The sequence below is a fragment of the Giraffa tippelskirchi genome, chromosome X, assembly GCF_054371585.1.
Source record: "Giraffa tippelskirchi isolate mGirTip1 chromosome X, T2T-mGirTip1v1.2.pri, whole genome shotgun sequence".
Lineage (NCBI taxonomy): Eukaryota > Metazoa > Chordata > Mammalia > Artiodactyla > Giraffidae > Giraffa > Giraffa tippelskirchi.
Genome location: NC_137289.1, coordinates 56242434 through 56270287, shown reverse-complemented (window position 1 = coordinate 56270287; position 27854 = coordinate 56242434). Strand labels below are relative to the sequence as shown.

Genomic DNA, 27854 nt, shown 5'->3' with positions numbered 1-27854 from the left:
TGGTTACGGTGTATGGTCCATGTTATATATTGTTGGATTCGTTTTGCTAATATTTTGTTTAGGATTTTTCTATTTATATACATCAAAGCTGTTGCCATGTCATTTTTTTTCCTGTAGTGTCTGTCTCTGGTTTTAGTATCAGGCTAATGATAACCTTGCTGCATTCTACTTTCCTTATGATTCCCTTGAAATGACATTTATTGTCATTTCAAAAAAAGCAACAATGTACACAATTTAATAGTTATTTTAACATATTAGCCTTTCAAATTGAGAAATGCAGTCGTTAAATGCAGTTAGGAACAAGTTGTTAGCTATTTTTAATAATTATGTATTAATTTTTATATTTTCTCAAGACTTTGAAATGGTTTATCATTTCAACATGTTGGAAAAATAACTAAATTTTTTTTACTGAGTTTTAAAAATTGTTTTATCACTTCAACATGCAAACAATGAACACATTATTAATTACTGTTACATTTTTCTTTCTTACTAAGTTTTTAAAATGCAATCTGTTTTCATTTCAACAAGGAAACACGATACACAAACTACTAACTATTTTTCTATTCTTTTTTTGTTACCAAATTTTTGACATTTTCTGTTACCCTTTCAACATATAAACACTAGGAACAATCTATTAATTAACAGTATTTTCTCTCAGTGAGTGTTGAAATGCCTTATTTTATCACATTGACTTGTAAACATAGGAGCAGGTAATTATTTTAACATTTTCCTTACTAATGCTTTGAAATACAATGCTATCATTTTAACATATAACAATATAAAGAATTTACATTCTCTTATCTTTACTGTTTTTGAAATGCAGTATGTTATCAGTTCAACATGGAAACAGTATACATAAATGATTGATCAGTTATTCTACATCCTTTGTTTCTTATTAACTCTTGGATACACAGTGTGCATCTAGCACTTAGAGTACATCACATTTGAGAATAGCCAAATTTCTAGACCTCAGTAATCACATATGTTTAGTGTGCACCATACTGAACAGTGCAACTCTAGTGGAATAGCAGACAGAATGAATACATACGGAACAATGTGTACCATGAAGCAACTGTACATGGTACATTAAGAAAAAGAAACATCAGAATGAATCTACTTAAATGGGGAAATAAGAAAGAACAGAAAACCTATCTGAGCAGGCAACATTCAAGCCATGATGTGAGGACTGAGCAGCTATCCAACAGGACAAAAGAGGCCAATATCATTTGAGCCAATCATGTAAGGGAAAATGTTAAAAAAAAAGGGGGGGAGGGTTATGGGGGATAAATAAGTTCTCAAATGCTCTAGGGAAAACAGACAAACTAGTAAATGATAGGAGTATCTACACTTCGAGTGAGATCAGGGACTTTATTTTTTCTTTAGCATGTGGAAAATTTCCTAAATAATAACCGATGCTTGGTGAACGTGTGTGGAATAGCCAGTAACAAAGCCGGGCTTCTGAGACCTGAAAATTGAGGCAGTAACATGCTGATGAATATGCCACTAGGTAGTGGGCATAGTCTGTTTCTTTTTACCTGCATATGCTTCCTGATAAACAACCTGAGCGAATCAGAAACAGAGGGAAATCTGCAGGTACCTAGAGGGTAAAATTCCTGAACAACTACCACCTCCAGGAAGAGTTTCAACAGACCTGAATTGTGTCAAGTGCCCATAAATGGATCAATGGACCAATCAGTGTGGAGAAGGAAATGATGTGATGTATAATGCCTCAGTCAGCATATATCACATAGGCATAACTTGGTTAGTAACGAGAAGAAGATGTAGAGGGTAGTGGGCAAGAGACCCAGAGGACGTTTCAAATTCCTCTATTTCCTTTTAAAGGTTTCTCTTTTATAGAGGTCAGTTACATATCCAACATTCCTAAACCCCACTTTCCTGGAACAGTAGAACTTTGTATATGTATCTCTACAAACTTGGGCTTCAGGCAAAACAATGAACCCTTAACAGCCACGTATCAGTGATGAAACAACTCCTTATACAGTGGAAATTACTCAGAATAAGTGACCCATTTCACGTGATCCTGGTGTAACATGTGAAGCATCGCCTTGACCTGGGCCTGAACTTCGGCAAGTTTCTGTCGGTTCAAGCTGCAAAGAAAATTCCAATCCTGGTAACAATGGACAGGAATGGGATACATCACCTGCCTCAGCCTTGGCAAGGATGTCAAGTGCTGCAGGAGGCTCTTGAGCACAGGCATCGTAATGGGGTTGAAGGCAAATTTAAAGACGCGGACGTGGGTACATTGGTTCAGGGTTGGGATGATGGCCGAGAGAATAGAATCAGTCATCATACAATTATTTATCTCCAGATGTTGCAGGGTGCCTGAGACCTTCTCCAGCAGAACCTGGAAGGGCTCATAAGCTTCTGAAAAGATTTGATTGTTATTGAGTCTCAATACTCTGAGCCGGGTGGCCTGAGAGCTCTGGGACAGGGAAGTGACATCTCTGATAGAAAGGCCACAGAACGAGAGACACAATGTATCCACATGAGGTGGCAGGACTCTAAAGAGAGGAAAAGTAAGTTTATTTCAGAAGAATGACAGCAAAGTGCCCCAAATTACAGGAATATATTCCTCTAGAATAAACTGCTTATACTAGTTTCCAAAAGGTCGTTATCAATGTGGACTTGAGGATCAGACATTATAAATTTGTGACCCGGAGAAAGTTACTTTACCACTCTGAGGAACAGGGTTTTAACCTTGAAAATGCGCACAGCAGTAATTATTATTCATGGTTACAAGAAGGATTAAGTGAAAAAAATCACATGCACTTAGTATATACAAAATAATAAGTGCTGGATCTGGTTGACTTATTTGGTGAGGATGGGTCCAGGAAAGCAGGCAACTGAGGGTTTCCTTTATGTACTTCCCAGATGGCAAGCTCTACATTCAAGGGTCTAAGCCTTCAGGAAAATACAGGAGCAAAATTATCTGGCAGTGTTAACTCTTGTGACCCATCCACAGGCATGTGCATTAGAGCTACAACTTAATGTTTCTCTCTGAGTGCCTCCCCTTCCTCTCTAGAGAGCTATAAATCCAGGAGCAGAAGAACTGAGTGTTTTTCAGAAATCTATGTACAGACGTGTTCTAACTGTCTGCCTGTGGTCACTGAATAAATGAGTGAGCAGAGCTTCCTTCACTAACCTCATCTGTCCCTCACCATAAGGTACCCCATTTTCCCCCAGCTAGATTCAAACACCCAGCAATGCCTATGCTGAGGTGGAAGGAGAAATAGGTTACTAGCAGCATAGGAAGATGCAAGAATGGGCCCTTCTGTCTTAACAATGAGGTTTTCAGGGAACCCAGATTGCTCCCAACCTCCTCACCTGAGTAGTTTGTGTAGTTGATCTTTGAGGCAAAAGAAAGACAACCTGAGCTCCTGGAGGTTTTCCAGCTGCCCAAGCCAGATGAGAATAGACCTGAAATTCCTTCCCTTATAAGACCCAAAGCTGAGGTTAGACAAACTAAGGCTGTGCAGGTGGATTTTTCCAGAAAAACGGGTCATGATCTCACTCAGATAAGCTTGATCCGTTTCCAGACGATCAATGCACCCCAGATGCAGAATCTGAAGGATCCGTCTGTTGGCAGACATTCTATTGATTTGCAAATCTCTGCAGCAGAGGTGCAAGTACCCAGAGCTCTGCTCAACTTTATTACAGAGGAAAGTGAGAAACTGCTGTGTTCTCAAGGTATTATTGAGGGAAATATCCACTAGTAATACCATGGTTTCCTGAGCTGACTCAACCTCACACCTGGAATTACCAATCCCAAGGCACCTGGCACTATGCTGAGTGTTTTCTAAGTTAAGGACGGCGTGCTGAGAGGATATGCATGATTGTAAACAGAAAGGGAAGGCGATCCTGACATGAGAGCATGTTGTCTTATACTTTGAGTTGTGCCTTAAATCTAGGATCCTCAGTTTGTGGCCCCTGTAAGGAAAGAAGACAGGACACATGAGATGTGGTTGATGGGAAGATAACCCAGCAAGATCAATGATGGGAAACAGGGAGAGAGCAACTGAATCCTGGTTATCACTTCATCACCATTCACCAGGAAGTTCCTTCCACACAAACTGAGCGTCTTTCATCCTTTCCCCACACTTCCTTCACCTCTGGTCATGCCTGGTCACCTCTGGTCTGTCTCAATGCCCATGTCCCACTTCTATGTAATCACACTCAAATGCATACATAGTACCCTCAATCACCTCTATTCTTTAATCAACTCTATAAGACAAGGAAATACTCAATGTGACCCCAACTGTTGAACTCACTGGCTAGTGTTCGGAGAAGGTTAGATACTCCCCTGCCGCAGGCTACAGCATACCCTCCTGCTGACTCCCTATAAATCTTCTGGTCGTAAACTTACCTCAAGGATGAGTTCTGGGCTGGGGGGATTGGCAGACCATCAATCATGGCTTCCAAGATGTCATAGTTTGACTCTTGTGGCTTCAGTGACCCAAGATGAAGACAGTGAAAAGGCCACACCCTCACCATTGCCTTTAGGATCTTCTTATGCCCACCAAAGAAGGCAGCGTTGAACAATGGAACAAAAAGATCTCTTGGGATTTCCTCCAGAGCATGCATCACTGCAGGCTCACTACTCAGCAGACTCTTTGCAGCAAGCTCGAGGAGTGTGGCTGTGGTCTTTTGGTCCATCTTCACAAACCTGCTTCAGAGTGGAGAATATCAGAAGTTCTGAGAAGAAATATATAGTCTCTTGTCTGTTTCCGGGGATAGCTATGGACAAAATGCTTATTGAGTAAGTATATGGGTGAATTATATGGCCAACTTAAGTGACCTCTCCTCTGGGAATAGAATGAAAATAGACTTGCGAGTGTATTTAATTAAATATATGCACACATAATGCAGATTTACATAAGATAAAATGCCATTAGAGGTCATAGGTAAGTTGGCAGAAGCCGATCTTGACCATCCTCAATTTATTTCGTCCCCAAAAGATACAAACCAATAAGAAGGAAAATGTGCATCAGCATAAAACCCTCATAATTTCTTTAAAATTGCAAAAACTACTACAATATTGTAAAGTAATTAGCCCCCAACTAAAATAAATAAATTTATTAAAAAAAATAAAATGGAGAATGCCAAAAATTCAAAATAATTGTCAATAAAACAAAAATCATGAAATCTCAGCATGATTATTCATACTCCCATGACTAGGCTTTGTGGTAAGAAGAAAGACAGACATAGAAATCTTCCAAGAGTTAGAGAAGAAGGAAGATGGGAAAGGGCTTAAAGCAGATCTAAAAATACAGTAGAATGACTAAGCACAGAATAAATCTAAAAATACTAAAAAGGTGTCCTACAATATGAGAGCATGGACTACAGGGGAGGAATTCCTAATAGGAATTCTTTAAGGGTCATGGATTTATTAAAAGTGCAGTTTGTGAAAGATACAGCTTTTAGGGAAGAATAAGGCAATGAAGAAGGGAGAAGCCTCAGTTGGCACTTGGGTAATGATGGGAAAAATAAACAGAAGGGAAAATTAAGGCTCTTTCAATACATAAGAAAACCACATATCAGAGTACTCATGACTTCTCCCTGAATCGCCAAAAGAAACAAAATGAAAGGCTGTCATAAAGATTTTATATTCAAATAAAGAAGCTACTAGAGTAGAGATCAGTCTTCAGACTGGCCCCCTAACCCAGATGAAGCCCACTGCTGGATTTGGTATATAGAGTTTGATTGGAACAAAGCCACGATCTATCATTTATGTATTGTCTCTGAATAGTTTGGCACTGCAGTTGCGAAGTTGAGCAGAGTGACAGCAACACTGTGACCCGGAAACTTACAATATTCCCTACACGTCTCTTTACAGAATATTTGGCAAGTAATCTTCTAAAAGAAGAACTCAGATTGTGTTCCAACAGGTAATGAGGAGGAAAAATTCACCAAACTATGTCAAGGTGAGTATTTTACATGTAATACTAAAATGAACATGGAGGAAAGGGGAGAAGACTAATGCACAGAAGTTTTACGTTGTGAAAAAACAGAAAATGTGCAAGTAAAAATGAGAGAAGGGAGAAGAGTATAAGAAAATAGAACAACCTTTATATCATAATGCAATAGGGGAGTGTTAAATGATACTGGAGGAAAAAATGCATAGACTAGAGAATAAAGTGTTAAAGAAATACGTGGTTCAGAATGAGTTTTAACAATGCATTAAACATGATGATTAGGGATACCAAAGGAGCATTTCATGCAAAGATGGGCTCAATAAAGGACAGAATGGTATGGACCTAACAGAAGCAGAAAATATTAAGAAGAGGTGGCAAGAATACACAGAAGAAGTGTAGAAAAAATATCTTCATGACCCAGATAATCACGATGGTGTGATCACTCACCTAGAGCCAGACATCCTGGAATGTGAAGTCAAGTGGGCCTTAGGAATCAGCACTACGAACAAAGCTAGTGGAGGTGATGGAATTCCAGTTGAGCTATTTCAAATCCTGAAAGATGATGCTGTGAAAGTGCTGCACTCAATATGCCAGTAAGTTTGGAAAACTCAGCAGTGGCCATGGGGTTGGAAAATGTCAGTTTTCATGCAATCCCAAAGAAAGCCAATGCCAAAGAATGCTCAAGCTACTGCACAATTGCACTCATCTCACATGCTAATAAAGTAATTCTCAAAATTCTGCAAGCCAGGTTTTGGCAATAAGTGCACCATGAATTTCCAGATGTTGAAGCTGGATTTAGAAAAGGAAGAGGAACCAGAGATCAAATTCCCAACATCCTCTGGATCATCGAAAAAGCAAGAGAGTTCCAGAAAAACATCTATTTCTGCTTTATTAACTATGTCAAAGCCTTTGACTGTGTGGATCACAATAAACCGTGGAAAATTTTGAAAGAGATGGGAATACCAGACCACCTGACCTGCCTCTTGAGAAACCTGTATGCAGGTCATGAAGCAACAGTTAGAACTGGACATGGAACAACAGACTGGTTCCAAATAGGAAAGTAGTACCTCAAGGCTGTATATTGTCACCCTACTTCTTTAACTTATATGCAGAGTACATCAGAGAAACACTGGGCTGGGGGAAGCAAAGCTGGAATCAAGATTGCCAGCAGAAATATCAATAACCTCAGATATGCAGATGACACCACCCTTATGGCAGAAAGTGAAGCAGAGCTAAAGAGTGTCTTGATGAAAGTGAATGATCAGAGGGAAAAATTTGGCTTAAACCTCAACATTCAGAAAACTAAGATCATGGCATCTAGTCCCATCACTTCATGGCAAATAGATGGGGAAACAGTGGAAACAGTGTCAGACTTTATTTTTCTGGGCTCCAAAATCACTGCAGATGGTGATTGCAGCCATGAAATTAAAAGACCCCTGATACTTTGAAGGCAAGTTATGACCGACTTAGACAGCATATTGAAAAGCAGAGACATTACTTTGTCAACAAAAGTCTATCTGGTGAAGGCTACGGTTTTTCTAGTGGTCATGTATGCATGTGACAGTTGGAGTATAAAGAAAGCTGAGCGCAGAAGAATTGATGCTTTTGAACTGTGGTGTTGGACAAGACGTTTGAGAGTCCCTTGGACTGCCAGGAGATCCAACCAGTCCATCCTAAGGGAAATCAGCCCTGAATATTCATTGGAAGGACTGATGCTGAAGCTGAAACTCCAATATTTGGCCACATGATGTGAAGAGCTGACTCATTTGAAAAGACCCTGATGCTGGGCAAGATTGAAGGCAAGAGGAGAAGGCGACAACAGAGGATGAGATGGTTGGATGGCATCACCGACACAATGGACATGGGTTTGGGTGGACTCCGGGAGTTGGTGATAGATAGGAAGGCCTGCAGTGCTGTGGTTCGTGAGGTCACAAAGAGTCAGACATGACCGATCGACTGAACTGACTGAAACATGTCTTAATCATAAAACGTGAACATGTCTTAATCATAAAAGCAAAAACTCACAGTGAAGATATAATCCTTACAAATATTTATGCACCAGGAGTACTGCAAACTCCTTCAATGAGGTGGATGAAACTGGAGCCTATTATACAGAGTGAAGTAAGCCAGAAAGAAAAACACCAATACAGTATACTAATACATATATATGGTATAGTTAATCGGTAAAGATAACCCTGTATGTGAGACATCAAAAGAGACACAAATAAATAGAACAGTATTATGGACTCTATGAGAGAGGGCGAGGGTGGGATGATATGGGAGAATGGCACCGAAGCATGTAAATTATCATGGGTGAGGCAAATCGCCAGTCCAGGATCGCTGCATGATATAGGGCGCTGGGGGCTGTTGCGCCAGGATGACCCAGAGGGATGGGATGGGGAGGGAGGTGCGAGGGGGCTTCTGGAGGGGGAGAACATGTACACCCATGGTGGATCCATTTCAATGCATGGCAAAACAAATACAATATTGTAAAGTTAAAAAATAAACTAATTAAAAAGAAAAAGTAAATAGGGAAGCATATGTAGATAAAATAACAGTAATAAGAGAAAACAATAACAATAGAAGATTTAATACATCAAACTCAGTCTACGGCTGATCAGATTGTATGAGACTAGAGAACAGGGTGGTCCCGAGGTGGCAGAGGAATAGGATGGGGAAACCAGCCTCTCCTCCACAAATTCATCAAAAGATCATTTGCATGTTGAGCAACTCCCAAAAAGCAACTTCTGAGCACTGGTGGAGGACACAAGGCACCCAGAAATGTAGCCCAATCTCTTCGATAGGAGGTGGACAACATACAAAAGAAGAAAAGAGAGACAAAAGATTTAGGGACAGAGACCTGTCCTGGGGAGGGAGTGGTGAAGAAGAAGAATTTTCCACACAGTAGGAAACCCTCTCACAGGCATGCCTGTGGGGAGTTTTTGAATCTCAGAGGGGAACATAACCAGGAGAGAAAAAAAACATAGAATACCCGTACCTAACTGCAACAACACGGGGAGATGGAGAAGTTCACAGATGCTTGCATCCGCCACCAGCAAGAGGGCCTGGGCAGGGAGGCGCGGGCTGCATCATCGGTCCTTAGGGTAAGAACTGGGCCTGAATGCCCTGAGGACAATCTGAGGGACCTAATGTGAGACAGCAACCCAAACCATGGGATCGCCGGAGAGACCAAAAAAAAAAAAAACCCTTTCCCATGAAAGGCTCTAATGCCGCACAGTGACCCCTGGCACACTCACAGAAGAAATGATTGTGCAAATATTAAAGGAGAGGAAGCCAGCTATTGTATAGGGCCCTCCATCCCCGGAGACAGAGAGGTAGGTTTGTGACACCCAGGGCCAGAAGGCAAGGAGCTGCTGCAGTCTCGGCCCCAGAGACCACATCTTCCACCAAACAGTGAGCAGGCTCCCAGTAGCTAACCATGTATTCCAGGGATCCTGGATGGTTCACACCTGCCACGTATGTCACAGCCTGAGATCAGCTCCTGAGAGGAGACACGTGGCACACCTGGGGCTGTGCTCTTGCAGCACACCAGGGCAATCAAGTGGCTGTAACCATTGGGGTGCATAAGACGCACGACCCACCTGGGACAGTGCACTAGCCAAGCACCTGGTCGCCTGAGCTGCTTGGACATGGGAAGGGCACAAAACACACAGCCCATCTGGGTCTGTGCACCTGTGCAGCACCCAAGAACCTGAGTGGGAAGTGCATGAAATGCAGGGCGCACTTGGGACAGTGCCCTTGCAGAGCACTCTGGAGCCTGAGCAGTGTGGACCCAGAAAGTACACGCCACCTTGGGCTGGGGCCAAACCACTGTGGTCCATCCACTGTGATCACTCCCCACACGTGCCAGTGGTATATGTTTGCAGTGTCCCTCTCTCCCCACAACACAAATCAATAAGTGAGCCTAAATCAGTGGCCACATTCACTCCCTCTTGTCAGGGTAGAAATTAGACACTGAAGCGATCTGCAAACAGAGGATGCCAAAATAAACAGAGAAGGGGGAACTGCTCTGGAAGTGACAGGTGCAACAGATTAAAACACTGCAGCTAATGCTGAGACTGTGAATAGACCTTGAGAACAAGTATAAGCTGAAACAAGGGATCATCTGACACTGAAGTGACCCCACACTGCCCATAGTAGCTCCAGACATATTCCTTGATATAATTTCAGTATTATCACTTTTTAACTTTTTTAAAAATTTCAAAACTTTTTTATTCTTTGAACTTTCATTTGATAGCCTACAATTACCTTTAAAAACACTTTTTTAAACAAATACCATATATATATTTTTTATTTTTGTGATTGATTTTGCATTTATATTTATATTGTAGTTTTGAGAGTCTAACCCCTATTCGACGTTTTTAAAATATTATATCTGATATTTGTTATCAATTTTGTACCTTTAAGAATCAAATCTTTAGTATCCATTTTCACTTAGGGATTTTATAACCGGCTTATCTTCTCTCCCCATTTTTCACTCTCCATTTTCTCCTCCAGGCTACCTCTATCTCCTTCCTCCCTCTTCTCTTCTCTACATAACTCTGTGAATCTCTCTGGGTGTTCTGAGCTGTGGAGAGCACCTAGGGATTTCATTAATGGCTGATTGCCCTCACCACTTTGGTCACCCTCTTTTCTCCTCCTGGACCCCTCTTGCTCCTTCCTTCCTCTTCTCTTCTCTACATAACTATCTGAATCTCTCTGGGTGTTCCCGGCTGTGGAGAAATGTTTCACCATTAACCTAGGGGTTTCATCTTCTGTGATGTATAGATGAAGAAGTCTTTAGCCACTGTAAGAGTCAGACCAAAAGCCACATGCAGGACCTTTCACTCCAGAACGTTAGACTATATGAGAGCTCCGGACTCCAGGGAACATTAATAGACAAGAGCTCACCCAAAAGTCTCCATATCTGCACTGAAACCAAGATCCACCAAAAAGACAACAAGTTCCAGTGCAAGACACACCATGCTAATTCCCCAGCAAAACAGCAACAGACCCTGAACATTAAAGAGGGGTACCTAAAGCCATGCCAAAGCCATAAACATGCCAAAACTCACTCCTGGACACTTCACTGCACTCCAGAGAGAAGAGATCCAGCTATGCCCACCAGAACACAGACACAAGCTCCCCAAACCAGGAGACCTTGACAAGTCACTGGTCCAACCCCACCCACAGGGAGCAGACTCCAAAATTATAAGGAACCATGAACTTCCATCCTGAAGAAAGGGCACCCGAAAGACAACAATCTAAACAAAATGAAAAGGTAGAGAAATATTCAGCAGGTGAAGGAACATGACAAAAACCCACCAAACCAAACCAAAGAGGGGGACATAGGGAGTATACCTGAAAAAGAATTCAGAATAATCAGAGTAAAGATGATCCAAAATCTTGAAAACAAAATGGAGTTACAGATAAATAGACTAGAGTCAAGGATAGAAAAGACCCAAGAAATGTTTAAAAAGGACCTGCAAGAAATAAAGAAGAGTCAATCAATCGTGAACAATGCCATACCTGCAACTAAAAGCACTCTGAAGGAAACCAACGGTAGAATGACTGAGGCACAAGAGAAGTGAGGTGGTAAATAGAATGGTGGAAATAATAGAAGCAGAGAAAGTCTTAGACAAAATTCAACACGTGATTATGATAGAAAACTTCTCCAGAAAGCAGGCATAGAGGGAACATACCTCAACATAATAAAACTCATATACAACAAACCCACAGCGAACATTATCCTCAGTGGTGAAAAATTGAAAGCATTGCCCCTAATGTCAGGAACAAGACAAAGGTGTCCACTCTCACTACTACGATTCACATAATTTTGGAAGTCCTAGCCACAGAAATCAGAGAATAAAAAGAAATAAAAGGAATCCAGATTGGAAAAGAAGAGGTAAAACTCTCACTGTATGCCGATGATGTGATCCTCCACACAGAAAACCCTAAATAACCACCAGAAAATTACTAGAGCTAATCGATGGTAATAGTAAAGTTGCAGGATATAAAATTAATACACAGAAATCCCTTGCATTCCTATACAATAACAATGAAGAAATAGAAAGAGAAATTAAGGAGACAATCCCATTAACCATCGCAATGAAAATAATAAAATATTAGGAATAATTTTACCTAAAGAAACAAAAGACCTATATATAGTAAATGCTAAAACACTGAGGAACGAAATCAAAGATGACACAAATAGATGGAGAAATATACCACGTTCGTGGATCGGAAGAATCAATATAGTGAAAATGAGTACACTATCCAAGGCAATCTATAGATTCAATGCAAACCCTATCAAGCTACCAAAGGTTTTCACAGAACTAGGACAAATAATTTCAAAAAATGTATGGAAACACAAAAAACCTCCAATCTGGGAAAGAGGAATTGAAGTGGAGGAAACAACCTTCCTGACTTCAGACTATACTCCAAAGCGAAAGTCATCAAGACAGTATGGGACTGGCACAAAGACAGAAATATAGATCAGTGGAACAAAACAGAAAGCCCAGAAATAAACCTGTGCACCTATGGACACCCTATCTTTGACAAAAGAGGCAAAAATATACAATGGAGAAAATAGCATCTCTTTAACAAGTGGTGCTGGGGAAAATGGTCAACCACCTGTAAACGAATGAAACTAGAACACCTTCTAACACCATACACAAAAATAAACTCAAAATAGATTAAAGATCTAAATGTATGGCAGGAAACTAAAAACTCTTAGAGGAAAACATAGATTAGAACACTCTCTGATGTAAATCACAGCAAGATCCTCCTGGACACAACTCCCAGAGTAATGGGAATAAAAACAAAAGTGAACAAAGGGGGCCTAATGAAACTTAAAAGCTTTTGCACAGGGAGCAGTCTCTCAGAGCTATCTGAGATGCTGCCTCCTGGGCTGACCTTCCTCCCCCCTCTCTATGTATCTCTGTGAATCACTCTGAGGGTTCCAAACTGTGGAAAGCACAGATTGAAGTGCTTACTGGCTAGATTTCTCTCTCCACATTTGAATTCCCCTCTTCCCCTCCTGGTCACCTCAACCCCCCCCACCTCATCTCTCCATGTAACTCAGTGAACCTTTCTGGGTATCCCTCACTGTGGAGAATCTTTTCACCATTAACCTAAAAGTTTTATTATTGAGGCTGTATGGAAGGAGAAGTCTTGAGGCTACTGCAAGAATAAGACTGAAAGCCAGGGGAAACATTAATTAATAAGAGACCATCCAATAGCCTCCATAAATACACTGAAACCAAGCTCCACCCAAGAGCCAATAAGTTCCAGAGCAAGACATACCACGCAAATTCTCCAGCAACGCAGGAACATAGACCTGAGCATCAATATACAGGCTGCCCAGAGGCACACCAAATCCATAGACATCTCAAAAATTAATACTGGTCACTCCATTGCACTCTAGAGAGCAGAAATCCAGCTCCACCCACCAGAACACCGACACAAGCTCCCCCAACCAGGAAGCCTTGACAAGCCACCTGTCCAACCCCAACCGCAGTGAGGAACCTCCACAACAAAGAGGAACTTCATACTACCAGAATACAGAAGGGCCACGCCTAACACAGCAATCTAAACAAGATGAAAAGGCAGAGAAATACTCAGCAAGTAAAGGAAAATGAGAAATGCCCACAAAGCCAAACAAAAGAGGAGGAGATAGGGAATCTATCTGAAAAAGAATTTAGAATAATGATAATAAAAATGATCCAAAATCTTGAAAGCAAAATGGAGTTACAGATAAATAGCCTGGAGACAAAGATTGAGAAGATGCAAGAAATGTTTATCAAGGACTTAGAAGAAATAAAAAGGAGTCAATATAGAATGAATAATGAAATAAAGGAGATAAAAGACACTCTGGAGGGAACCAACAGTAGAATAACGGAGGCAGAAGATAGGATTAGTTAGGTAGAAGATAGAATGATGGAAATAAACGAAGCAGAGAGGAAAAAAGAATCAAAAGAAATGAGGAAAACCTCAGGGACCTCTGGGACAATATGAAACGCCCCAACATTCGAATCATAGGAGTCCCAGAAGAAGAAGATAAAAGGAAAGGCCATGAAAAAATACTCGAGGAGATAATAGTTGAGAATTTCCCTAAATTGAGGAAAGAAATAGTCACAGAAGTCCAAGAAACCCAGAGAGTTCCAAACAGGATAAACCCAAGGCGAAACACCCCAAGACACATATTAATCAAATTAACAAAGATCAAACACAAAGAACAAATATTAAAAGCAGCAAGGGAACTAATGCATATATATGGAATTTGAAAGATGGTAACAATAACCCTATATGTGAGACAGAATAAGAGACACAGATGCATGGAACAATTTTATGGACTCTGAGGGAGAAGGTGAGGGTGGGACGTTCTGGGAGAATAGCATTGAAACATGTATATTATCATATGTGAAACAGAACACCATTCCATGTTCGATGCATGTGACAAGGGCTCAGGGCCGGGGCAATGGGATGATCCAGAAGGATGGGATGGGGAGGGAGGTGGGTGGGGGGTCCAGGAAGGGGAACACATGTAAACCCATGGCTGATTCATGTCAATGTATGGCAAAAACTATTACAATATTGTAAAGTAATTAGCCCCCAACTAAAATAAATAAATTTATAAAAAAAAATAAAATAAAATAAAAGCAGCAAGGGAAAAACAACAAATAACACACAAGGGGATCCCCATAAGGATAACAGCTGATCTTTCAATAGAAACCCTTCAGGCTAGAAGGGAATGGCAGGACATACTTAAAGTAATGAAAGAGAATAATCTACAACCCAGATTACTGTACCCAGCAAGGATCTCATTCAGATATGAAGGAGAATTCAAAAGCTTTACAGACAAGCAAGAGCTGAGGGAATTCAGCACCACCAAACCAGCTCTCCAGCAAATGCTAAAGGATCTTCTCTAAACAGGAAACATAGAAAGGATGTTTCAACACGAACTCAAAACAACAAAGTAAATGGCAACGGGATCATACTTATCAATAATTACCTTAAATGTAAATGGGTTGAATGCCCCAACCAAAAGACAAAGGCTTGCTGAATGGATACAAAAACAAGACCCCTATATATGCTGTCTACAAGAGACCCACCTCAAAACTAGGGACACACACAGGCTGAAAGTGAAACGATGGAAAAACATATTCCATGCAAACGGAGACCAAAAGAAAGCAGGAGTCGCAATACTCATTTCAGATAAAATAGGCTTTAAAATAAAGGATGTGAAAAGGGACAAAGAAGGACACTACATAAAGATCAAAGGATCAATTCAAGAAGAAGACGTAACAATCATAAATATATATGCACCCAACATAGGAGCACCACAATATATAAGGCAAATACTAACAAGTATGAAAGGGGAAATTAACAATAACACAATAATAGTGGGAGACTTTAATACTCCACTCACGCATATGGATAGATCAACTAAACAGAAAATTAACAAGGAAACACAAACTTTAAATGATACAATAGACAAATTAGATTTAATTGATATTTACAGGAGTTTCCACCCCAAAACAATCAATTTTACCTTTTTCTCAAGTGCACATGGAACTTTCTCCAGGATAGATCACATCCTGGGCCATAAATCTAGCCTTAGTAAATTCAAAAAAATTGAAATCATCCCAGCCATCTTCTCTGACCACAATGCAGTAAGATTAGACCTCAATTACAGGAAAAAAATATTAAAAGTTCCAACATATGGAGGCTAAACCACATGCTTCTGAATAACCAACAAATCACAGAAGAAATCAAAAAAGAAATAAAATTATGCATAGAAACGAATGAAAATGAAAACACAACAACCCAAAACCTATGGGACACTGTAAAAGCAATACTAAGGGGAAGGTTCATAGCAATACAGGCGTACCTCAAGAAACAAGAAAAAAATCAAATAAATCAACTAACTCTACACCTAAAGCAACTAGAGAAGGAAGAAATGAAAAACCCCAGGGTCAGTAGAAGGAAAGAAATCTTAAAAATTAGGGCAGAAATAAATGCAAAAGAAACAAAAGATACCACAGCAAAAATCAACAAAACTAAAAGCTGGTTTTTCGAGAAGATAAACAAAATTGACAAGCCATTAGCCAGACTCATCAAGAAACAAAGGGAGAAGAATCAGATCAACAAAATTAGAAATGAAAATGGAGAGATCACAACAGACTCCACAGAAATACAAAGGATCATAAGAGACTACTACCAACAGCTATATGCCAATAAAATGGACAACTTGGAAGAAATGGACAAATTCTTAGAAAAGTATAACTTTCCAAAACTGAACCATGAAGAAATAGAAGATCTTAACAGACCCATCACAAGCACGGAAATCGAAACTGTAATCAGAAATCTTCCAGCAAACAAAAGCCCAGGACCAGATGGCTTCACAGCGGAATTCTACCAAAAATTTAGAGAAGAGCTAACACCTATCCTACTCAAACTCTTCCAGAAAATTGCAGAAGATGGTAAACTTCCAAACTCATTCTATGAGGCCACCATCACCCTAATTCCAAAACCAGACAAAGATGTCACAAAAAAGGAAAACTACAGGCCAATATCACTGATGAACATAGATGCAAAAATCCTTAATAAAATTCTAGCAATCAGAATCCAACATCATATTAAAAAGATCATACATCATGACCAAATGGGCTTTATCCCAGGAATGCAAGGTTTTTTTAACATCCGCAAATCAATCAATGTAATACACCACATTAACAAATTGAAAGAAAAAAACCATATGGTTATCTCAATAGATGCAGAAAAAGCCTTTGACAAAATTCAGCATCCATTTATGATTAAAACCCTCCAGAAAGCAGGAATAGAAGGAACATATCTCAGCATAATAAAAGCTATATATGACAAACCCACGGCAAACATTATCCTCAATGGTGAAAAATTGAAAGCACTTCCCCTAAAGTCAGGAACAAGGCAAGGATGCCCACTTTCACCACTACTATTCAACATAGTTTTGGAAGTCTTGGCCACAGCAATCAGAGCTGAAAAAGAAATAAAAGGAATACAGATAGGAAAAGAAGAAGTAAAACTCTCACTGTTTGCAGATGACATGATCCTCTACATAGAAAACCCTAAAGACTCTACTAGAAAATTACTAGAGTTGATCAATGAATATAGTAAAGTTGCAGGATATAAAATTAACACACAGAAATCCCTTGCATTCCTATACTCCAATATTGAGAAAACAGAAAGAGAAATTAAGGAAACAATACCATTCACCATTGCAACAAAAAGAATAAAATACTTAGGAATATATCTACCTAAAGAAACAAAAGACTTATATATAGAAAACTATAAAACACTGATGAAAGAAATCAAAGAGGACACAAACAGATGGAGAAATATACCGTGTTCATGGATTGGAAGAATTAATATAGTGAAAATGAGTATACTACCCAAAGCAATCTATAGATTCAATGCAATCCCTATCAAGCTACCAATGGTATTTTTCACAGAACTTGAACAAATCATCTCACAATTTGTATGGAAATATAAGAAACCTCGAATAGCCAAAGCAATCTTGAGGAAGAAGAATGGAACTGGAGGAATCAACCTGCCTGACTTCAGGCTCTACTACAAAGCCACAGTCATCAAGACAGTATGGTATGGCACAAAGATAGAAATATAGATCAATGGAACAAAATAGAAAGCCCAGAGATAAACCCACGCACCTATGGACACCTTATCTTCGACAAAGGAGGCAAGAATATACAATGGAAAAAAGACAATCTCCTTAACAAGTGGTGCTGGGAAAACTGGTCAACCACTTGTAAAAGAATGAAACTAGAACACTTCCTAACACCGTACACAAAAATAAACTCAAAATGGATTAAAGATCTAAACGTAAGACCAGAAACAATAAAACTCCTAGAGGAAAACATAGGCAAAACACTCTCCGACACAAATCACAGCAGGATCCTCCATGACCCACCTCCCAGAATATTGGAAATAAAAGCAAAAATAAACAAATGGGACCTAATTAAAATTAAAAGCTTTTGCACAACAAAGGAAACTATAAACAAGGTGAAAAGACAGCCTTCAGAATGGGAGAAAATAATAGCAAATGAAGCAACAGACAAACAATTAATCTCAAAAATATACAAGCAACTTCTGCAGCTGAATTCCCGAAAAATAAACGACCCAATCAAAAAATGGGCCAAAGAACTAAACAGACATTTCTCCAAAGAAGACATACAGATGGCTAACAAACACATGAAAAGATGCTCAACATCACTCATTATTAGAGAAATGCAAATCAAAACCACAATGAGGTATCATTTCACACCAGTCAGAATGGCTGCTATCCAAAAGTCTACAAGCAATAAATGCTGGAGAGGGTGTGGAGAAAAGGGAACCCTCTTACACTGTTGGTGGGAATGCAAACTAGTACAGCCACTATGGAGAACAGTGTGGAGATTCCTTAAAAAACTGGGAATAGAACTGCCATATGACCCAGCAATCCCACTGCTGGGCATATACACCGAGGAAACCAGAATTGAAAGAGACGCGTGTACCCCAATGTTCATCGCAGCACTGTTTACAATAGCCAGGACATGGAAGCAACCTAGATGTCCATCAGCAGACGAATGGATAAGGAAGCTGTGGTACATATACACAATGGAATATTACTCAGCCATTAAAAAAAATACATTTGAATCGGTTCTACTGAGATGGATGAAACTGGAGCCCATTATACAGAGTGAAGTAAGCCAGAAAGAAAAACAACAATACAGTATACTAATGCATATATATGGAATTTGAAAGATGGTAACGATAACCCTATATGCGAGACAGAATAAGAGACACAGATGCATGGAACAATTTTATGGACTCTGAGGGAGAAGGTGAGGGTGGGACGTTCTGGGAGAATAGCATTGAAACATGTATATTATCATATGTGAAACAGAACACCATTCCATGTTCGATGCATGTGACAAGGACTCAGGGCTGGGGCAATGGGATGATCCAGAAGGATGGGATGGGGAGGGAGGTGGGTGGGGGGTCCAGGAAGGGGAACACATGTAAACCCATGGCTGATTCATGTCAATGTATGGCAAAAACTATTAAAATATTGTAAAGTAATTAGCCCCCAACTAAAATAAATAAATTTATAAAAAAAAAAAAAAAAAAGCTTTTCCACAAAAAGGAAACTAAAGCAAGGTGAAAAGGCAGCCTTCAGAATGGGAAAACATCACAGGAAATGAAGCAACTGACAAAGAATTAATCCCCAAAATGCACAAGCAGCTCATGCAGCTCAGTACCGGAAATATAAACGACCCAATCAAAAAGTGGGCTGAAGAGCTAAATAGACATCTCTCCATGGAAGGCATACAGATAGCTACCAAACACATGAAAAGCTCAACATCACTCATCAGAGAAATGCAAAGCAAAACCACAATGAGGTGCCATCTTACGCTGGTCAGAATGGCTGCTATCCAAATGGCTACAAACAATAAATACTGTAGAGGGTGTGGAGAAAATGGAATCCTCTTACACTGTTGGTGGGAATGGAAACTAGTACATCCACTATGGAGAACACTGTGGGGATTCCTTAAAAAACTGGAAATAGAACTGTCCTTCGACCGAGCAATCCCACTGCTGGGCATGCAGACCAAGGAAAACAGAATTGAAAGAGACACATGTACATGTACCCTAGTGTTCATTGCAGCAGTGTTTACAACAGCTAGGACACAGAAACAACCTAGATGTCCATTGGCGGACGAATGGATAAGGAAGTGGTGGTACATGTACACAATGGACTATTACTCAGCTATAAGAAAGAACACATTTGAGCCAGTTCCAACGAGATGGATGAAACTGGAGCCTATTACATAGAGTGAAGTGAGTCAGACAGAGAAACACCAATACAGTGTATAGACGCATATATATGGAATTTAGAAAGATGGTAACGACAACCCTATATGCAAGACAGCTGAGAGGGACTGATGTAAAGAACAGACTTTTGGACTGTGTGGGAGAAGGTGAGGGTGGGATGATTTGAGAGAATAGCACTGAAACATGTATATTACCATATGTGAAACGGATGACCAGCGCAAGTTCGATGCATGAAGCAGGGCACTCAAAGCCAGTGCTCTGGGACAACTCAGAGGGATAGGGTGGGATGGGAACTGGGAGGGGGGTTCAGGACTGGGGGACTATGTAGACCCATGGCTGATTCCTGTTGATGTATGGCAATAGCCACCACAATACTGTAAACTAATCAGCCTCCAATTAAGACAAACAAATTTACAACAACAACAAAAAAAGACTAGAGAATATACACCTGTTAGTGATGGATTGTAATGATCTCACAGAGATGATATCATTAATTTCTATAAAGTAGAAATGTTACAAGCAATCTTTTCTAATCCCAATGCAACAATAGTTCATAACAAAAACTGAAACAGAAAGGCTTTTCCACCTGAAAATTTTTTCACTTTTCTTTAAAAGTTCTGAGTTCAAGAAATACAAAGTCAAGTTATAAAGAATGACGATGAAAAACTATATATCAGAATGTATGGGAGACATTTATAGCAGTGATCTGAGTCAACTTCACCGCCATAAACCCATTTATGTGTAAAAATAAAGGAATGAAGATAAATGACTTAAAGTCTGGCCTCAGAAAATTGAAAAGAAAACCTAGGAATAAAAGAACAACTAAATAAAACAAAAGATAAAAGCAGAAATGAATGAGGCACAAAATTGAATAACAAATTGAAATCCTGTTTTTCAAAGCAGACAAGCCATAAGCTGGCTTGATGAAGGAAGGAAGATGACAGAGAAAGACAAAGTAATACGTAAAAAAGATGAAATAATTATTGAATCTTAAAACCTGAGGGATTATTTGTCAACCTATATTTGTATCAACTTGAAAATCTACATGAAATAGGTAATTTCCTAGATAAATACAGACTACCAAAAGTCTGACTCTAGTGTTAGAGAGTTTAAATCAGCCAATTTTCACAGAAGAAATGGATAAAGTTATTACAAGAATTACCCCCACGAAGCACCTTGCTCAGATGTATTTATTGGTGAATTCTAGTAAACTATCAAAGATCAAATAGTACCAAAGCTTTATGACTTGTGTAAAAACATTCGAAAGGAAGAAAACTTCCCTAACTTCTTTTAGGAAGCAAGTAGGATACTAACACATACACATAGATACCAAAACTCTAAATAGAATATTAGCAAACGGCCAACAATACATTTAGAAAGTAATATACTGTGACAAAGTGGGATTTATTCCATTAATACAAGCCTGGCACTATATTAGGAATTTCACTGATATCATTCACCACGGTAACATATTTAAAGACAAAGACCCTGATGTTGAGAAAGATTGAAGGCAAAATTGTAGGGGGCAGCAGAGAATGAAATGGTTAGATAGCATCACTGACTCCATACACATGAATCTGAGCAAACTCTGGGAGATAGGGGAGGACAGAGGAGCCTCAGTTGCAAAGAGTCAGACATGACACAGCAACTGAACAACAATAATCATATGACTATCACCATAGATGCCAAACCAATCTTTGGGAAACTTCAATAGGCATTCATGTTAAAAAAGAGAAAACTCAAGAAATAGGAATCAGGGATGCATTATGACATGATAAAAGCTATATAAGAAGCTCCTCATGCAAGTACTTTATTTATATAAGTACTTTATACTAGAGGTTTTCCAATAAGGTCAGGAATAACTGAAGTATGCCTACTACATCACTCCTGTTCAGTCTTCAACAGCAAGCACTAGTCAGTTGACTAGAGAAACCAAAAAGATTTTTAAGAATGGAAAAGGAGAGGTAAAGCCACCTCTATGTGCAGGTGATATCATAGCACACCTGAACAGTCTTATAGAAACCATGACAAATTAACTAAAACAAAGAGAATTCAGCAAGGTAGTAGGATATAAAGTTACATACAAAAATTATTAGTCTTTGTTTCTACACACACACACACACACACACACACACACACAGAGCTGGAGGACACTTTAGCAGAGAAAATCCCATATACAATAGCGATAACAAAGAGTAAATGTATAGAAATCAACTTAACGAGAGCATCTATACAAGGATAATTTGTAAACACTTTCGAACAACATAGAAGGAAACTTGAATAAGGAGAAAGATTTTGAATGACCTTAGATAAATTAACTCAGTATTAAAAAGATATTCATTCCCTCTAAAGTTATGTATACATTGAATATAATCTCAAAAATATCAGTGAACATTTTTACCAGTTAGGGCAATGGATAATTTAGTTCATATTTTTTAAAAAACATGCAAGAATAGCCAGGATATAAGTAAAATGGAAAACCTATGAGTGAATAGTAATCATATCAGACATAAAAGCACACTATAAAGCCCCAAATTTATACCAGTGGGGTACCAGTACAGGAATAGACTAATAGGCCAGTGGCATCGAATAAAAAACTCAGAATAACACCAGTTATAGTTGGGGATTTTAGTATATGGTCTGAAGGCATGTAAAATCACTGAGGCAAAGATGAACATTTAATAAATGATGCTGCAATAACATTAAAAACATTAGTGTAGATCCATCATCTCCCATCCACAAAAATAAACTGTAAATGGGTTTAGGAATCGAAACAAGAAAATGAAACCAGAACAAAATCTTGAAATTATGGCCGAATTCTTCTTCAATATCAGCATTGGGAAAGGCTTTCTAACTCTGACTGAAATTTCCAGAGGTGGTTAAAGGAAAGAACATTCTATGTGACTAAAAATGATTTTTTCATGTAAGGCAAGTGAAAGTTAAAGTGGCTCAGCCATGTATGACTTTTTGGCACTATGACTCTTAGGGACTCCATGGAATTCTCCAGGCCAGAATACTGGAGTGGGTAGCCATTCCCTTCTCCAGGAGATCCTCCCAACCCAGGGATTGATCCAAGGTCTCCTGCTTTGCAGGCAGATTCTTTACCAGCTGAGCCAGCAGGGAAATCCAAGAATACTGGAGTGGGTAGCCTATCTGTGCTCCAGAGGATCTTCCCGACCCAGGAATTGAACCGGAGTATCCTGGCTTGCAGGCGGATCCTTCAGCAGCTGAGCTAAATTAAAAGGCATTGGAGAAACTGGGATAAATTATTTGCAGGATGTCCCACAGACAAATGAATAATAGTCCAAGTATACACAGAGAAGTCAAGTACTGCAGGGCAAAGGGCTAATATTTCCTCAGAAATATGGGAAAAGTTATGAATAGAGAATTCGCAATATATATATAATGTGTCACATCCTCATAATTACACAGATACATACTAAAACAAGGGCTTTCCTGGTGGCTCAGTGGTAAAGAATTCACCTGGCATGCAGGAGATGCAAGAGACTCGGGTTCAATCCCTGGGTGGGGCAGATCCCCTGGAGAAGGTAATGGCAACTCACTCCAATATTCCTGCCTAGAGAATCCCATGGACAGAGGAGCCTGGCAGGCTACAGTCCATGGGGTTACAAGAGTCAGACACAACTGAGAAAGTAAACCACCACCATACTAAAACAACATGGAGATATCATTTCAAACCTACAATGACAATAAAGGTCACAAAGATAGAGAAACACATTCTGATAGTGAGGCAGTGAGGAAAGAATCCCAGTGGCCAGAGGTACAACTCTTCTGGAGAGAAATTTGGAAATACCTAACATAACTACAGATGCATTTAACATTTGGCCCAACAATCCTACTGCTAGTAATAAAACTTGAAGAGATATTTCTACCAACACAAAAACACGTGTACCCAGGGTTATTCACTGCACCATTGTTCGTATTAATAATTACAAAATGTTGGAAACAACTGAAATGCCCCTATAGAAGCCAGTGTAATCCAATGTAGCTGTAAAAAAGAATGAAGGAGTACAGAATAAGGAGTTGTTTTTTAATGGAATGCTGTTTATTGCAAAAGGAAAAGTGCAAAAAAGCTTTAGAAAATGCTATCTTTCATTTAATAAACAATGGAACATAAGACAACCCATATGTATCTGTTCATTTGTGTAGAGTAAATACAGGGAAGATTCAACCAGATAACCAGATTGGTTATCTACAGGGGGACTGTTTGAAAGAAATGGGGAATGGGAAGGCTGTAGAAGGCATGGGGAAAGAATCATACTCCTACAGCATGTGTTTTTGTGTAGCCCTGAGTTTGAATCACAGTAGTGTTTCACATATCCCAAGATTAAGTGAAAAATTAAAATGAACTAGGATATGCAGGGAGAGGGCAAGCTCAAATTAGAAACACCAACAAATTAACCTAAATAGATTGCAAATGAATGCCTTAACCACAAGAGAAGGGGTGAGGAAGAAAATATCTAAGCTAAGCAACTTGGGGGAACAGTACTTTGATTGCATCCTCTGAGGCTTAAGATATAAAGAAGTGTACACAAACACAAGTCATCAGACCCGCTGCTAACAGGTGTGTTTTGTCTTCAGTCACTAAGTTGTGTCCAACATTTTGCGACCCCCAGCTCTGTAGCACAAGGTCTCCCCACCCTTCACTATCTCCTGGAGTTTGCTCAAATTCATGTCCATTAGGTCGGCCATACTATCTAACCATTTGGTAGCATTTCTGCAACTACATCGTGTATAATCAGGTGTGAACAAATAAGTAAATACTGAAGATAAGGAGAGCCAGGTGAGACAAAGAAGTTACAAATAGGGCTAGAGTGGATTGTTGATATATCGCATAAACCATCACAATATTGTAAACTCATTATCCTCCAATTAAAAGTAATTAATTAATTTAAAAAAAAGAAGTATCAGTGTGATCTCCTGGCTTTCACTATCTACAGAAATAGCTAGAGAAATTCCAATGTATTTGGAAGTGTAAGCATATACAGAAAATGTATTTCCTTCACTTAGGAATGGAGAAGGAGGACCTAGCTGCAAGGAAACGCCAGTAGCAATGAACACGCAGGGAGATATCAGTTACTAAATGTCATTTTCCAAGTAAAGGAAACATGGGTTTTGGCAGAAGTGTTCTGATTGCAGGGTCATGGTGGGGAAAGAAAAACACGAGATGAACAGGAATATCTTATAACACCAGCAGGGAAGTACACAAAAAAGAACCAGGTCATGCTAAAAGAACACAAACCCCACAAGAAGGAGTTCCTAATCACCAAAGCTGGAAAAAGGCAAGAAACTAAATAATGATATAATTTGATTATAAGTCACAATATAATGAAGCTATTCACAATTCAATATTGACATAAAGAATTTGATTACTTGATTTGATAATTAGAAAGGCATTCTATAAAACTTTATAATTTGAAAATTTATAAAATTATGAGGGGAAAAAAGACAGCTCTACAGAATTCCAATGAACAAATATGATAGGAATAGGACATAGAAAGTCACCTTTTAGTCATATTTGTTGTAGGCAAAATCAACAGATGAATTGTAAAAGCGGTGAATGAAAGTCTGAGAAGAATCCTATCCCTCTTTTTGGCTCCCAGCAAGAACTCCCCTAGCCCCAAAGCAGCCTTATCACAGGAACTAGCCACAGTGTCTGCTTGCCCCTGACTATCAGGTTTCAGTTCCCCACCAGCCCACAGAAGTATTCAAACAAGCTAATCACATCTTTCCTTGGGAACCAAGGGTCACCTCCTCGTCTTGTTACCACAGATTGCCTCCCACAGCCCTGCTTGTTCATTCTCTTCCAGAGCATGACTCCCCTGAGGCTCGACCTGGCCAGTAGTGTCCTCTGCCCTCAGGCGGTGAGGGCAGTGAGTGACATTACTGAGAAGCTGTTGCGGGTAGCACTTGTCCAGTGTGTATGTTCAGCAGTCACCCCCAGATCCCTATGGTAGAAATCACTCCATCACCATTAGAATGAAGGAGAGGAAATAAAACAGGTATTATCGCCAAAAATGTGTAACTTTCATTTAATCCTAAGAAAACACCAACAAACCCAAATTGACAGACATTCTATAAAACACCCCACCAGTATCTCCAAAACTGTCACCGTTGGGAAAGACCCAGAAAGCTTGAGGAATTCTCGGCCTGGAGGAGACTAAAGAGAAATGATGGCCAAATATGGTATGCTGGGATGCTGGGACAGAAAAAGGTGATCACTGCGATAAATGGTAGACTTCAAATAAAGTATGTAAATTAGTTAATAGTGCTGCATCGATATTAATTTCCAATTTTCATAATTTTTCTATGCCTATGTAAGATGTTAACATTATGGAAATCTGGACGAAGGCTTTCTATACTGTTTTTTGCAAACATTTTTCGGGTCTATAAAGTTATTTCCAAAAAATTTTTTTAAAAAAATCACTCACTGCTGAAAGGAACCATAATGATATCTGTGTGATAAATTGATTCAGTCTTGTCTGACTCTTTGCCACACTATGGACTGAAATCTACCAGGTTCTTCTGTCCATTGGATTATCCAGGCAAAAATACTGGAGTGGGTTGCCATGTCCTCCTCCACGGGATCTTCCCGACCCAGGGATCAAAGGCAAGTCTCTCATGTTTCCTACATTGGCAGGTGGCATCTTTACCAGCTGAGCCACAGGGGAAGCCCCACGGTTATACTATAAATCTCACTTTTTAGTAATAGTTTAACCAACTGAAATACGGTTAGGAGGAGGGATATAAAGATGGATAAATGTTCGTGCCTCGTGACCCATTAACAAACTATTTCAAAGTGGTTTGAAAGTGAGTGTTAGTTTCTCAGTCATGTCTGACTCTTTGCGCTTCCATGGACTGTAGCCTGCCAGGCTCCTCTGTCCATGGGATTCTCCAGGCAAGTATACTGGAGTGAAAAATAAAAAAAAAGAATACTGAGGTGGGTTGTTGTGACCTCCTCCAGGGGATTGTCCTGACCCAGGGATCGAACCTGGACTCTGTATGTATATATATACACACAGAGACACATATGCGTGTATATACACCCACACATATATACAAACATGCATCTCAACATTTAGAATTTAAAGTTTGGCATATCACTATGAACCACAGAAATAATTCGATGCAAAGAAATACAATATTTTAAAGGAACGCAACACGATCGAGGGATTTTATTTTGTTTTTTTTGGATCGAGGGATTTTAAAGAGAGCAAGAAATGATTAGTCACAAAATTGAAGCTAATCACAGGTAAGGAAAGAGGGTTGTACAGAGGGTGGACAGGAGAGTTGGCCGGTGAGCAATTCAATCGATCGCCTTTCTTATTAATCCCCAAGCTTTGGTCCTAGGTAATTTCATTTATATCAGTAGAGACGTAGTTTATACAAAAAAATACTGTTGAGATGTACCTGACTGGAAGAAGAGTCGGAAAATAGTTGAGACGTCCAAGACCCCAGCAGTGGCAGCGCGTTCCTCCCTCTCCTCAGGTCGCCGCCAACAAGCCGCAGTGCTGGAGGCAGCTGGCGGCTTAACGGTTTCCGCCGCAAGCTAACCTCGCTAGAAGAGCACGTGATTGGTGTAGTTCCGGTCAGATGCCACCCACTCACTCAGTCAGTTAGGTCCCGGGAGGCGGGGCCAAAATACAGACCCGCCCACAGGGACTGAAGGCAGAGAGGCTTATGGGTGAGAGGGTTCCTCTCAGATGCCAGCTCCGCGTCTCTATAACCCATGGGTGGAAAGCTCGGCAAAAGGTCTCTCCGTGTGGCCTAGATACCGCCTGGCCAGGGTTTCTGCCAGGCCAGGACTCAAACCCAGAGAACTGATGTCCACATCGATGAACTTTGCAACAGAGACCGAACTTAAAAACGATTGGCCCCTTGATGAAAAAGAGGCTCCTCAGGTGGCGCTAGTGATAAAGAATCCGCCTTCCAGTGCAGGAGATGCCAGAGTCCAGGTTCGATCCTGGGTCGGGACGATCCCCTGGAGGAGTTCACGGCAACACACTTCAGTATTCTTTTTTTATTTTT

General features: G+C 39.8%; 1 protein-coding gene across 4 annotated transcripts; it reads right to left on the bottom strand.

Annotated features, from left to right (window-relative positions):
- Positions 1-555: 555 nt before the first annotated feature.
- Positions 556-27436, bottom strand: LOC145535363 (melanoma antigen preferentially expressed in tumors-like). Of its 4 annotated transcripts, none has more exons than XM_081563779.1 (4): positions 27237-27436; positions 4385-4684; positions 3346-3948; positions 556-2522 (listed from the first exon to the last, which is right to left on the bottom strand). In XM_081563779.1, the coding sequence occupies exons 2-4, from the start codon at positions 4672-4674 to the stop codon at positions 2009-2011; spliced, it is 1407 nt and encodes a 468-aa protein (XP_081419905.1). In that variant the 5' UTR covers positions 4675-4684; positions 27237-27436; the 3' UTR covers positions 556-2008. The 4 variants fall into 4 exon arrangements, 2 of the variants coding, with proteins under 2 accessions (XP_081419905.1, XP_081419906.1); XM_081563780.1 differs by having other exon boundaries at positions 4385-4687; positions 27237-27365; XR_014075388.1 differs by lacking the exon at positions 3346-3948 and having other exon boundaries at positions 27237-27407.
- Between the last annotated feature and the right edge of the window lie 418 nt (positions 27437-27854).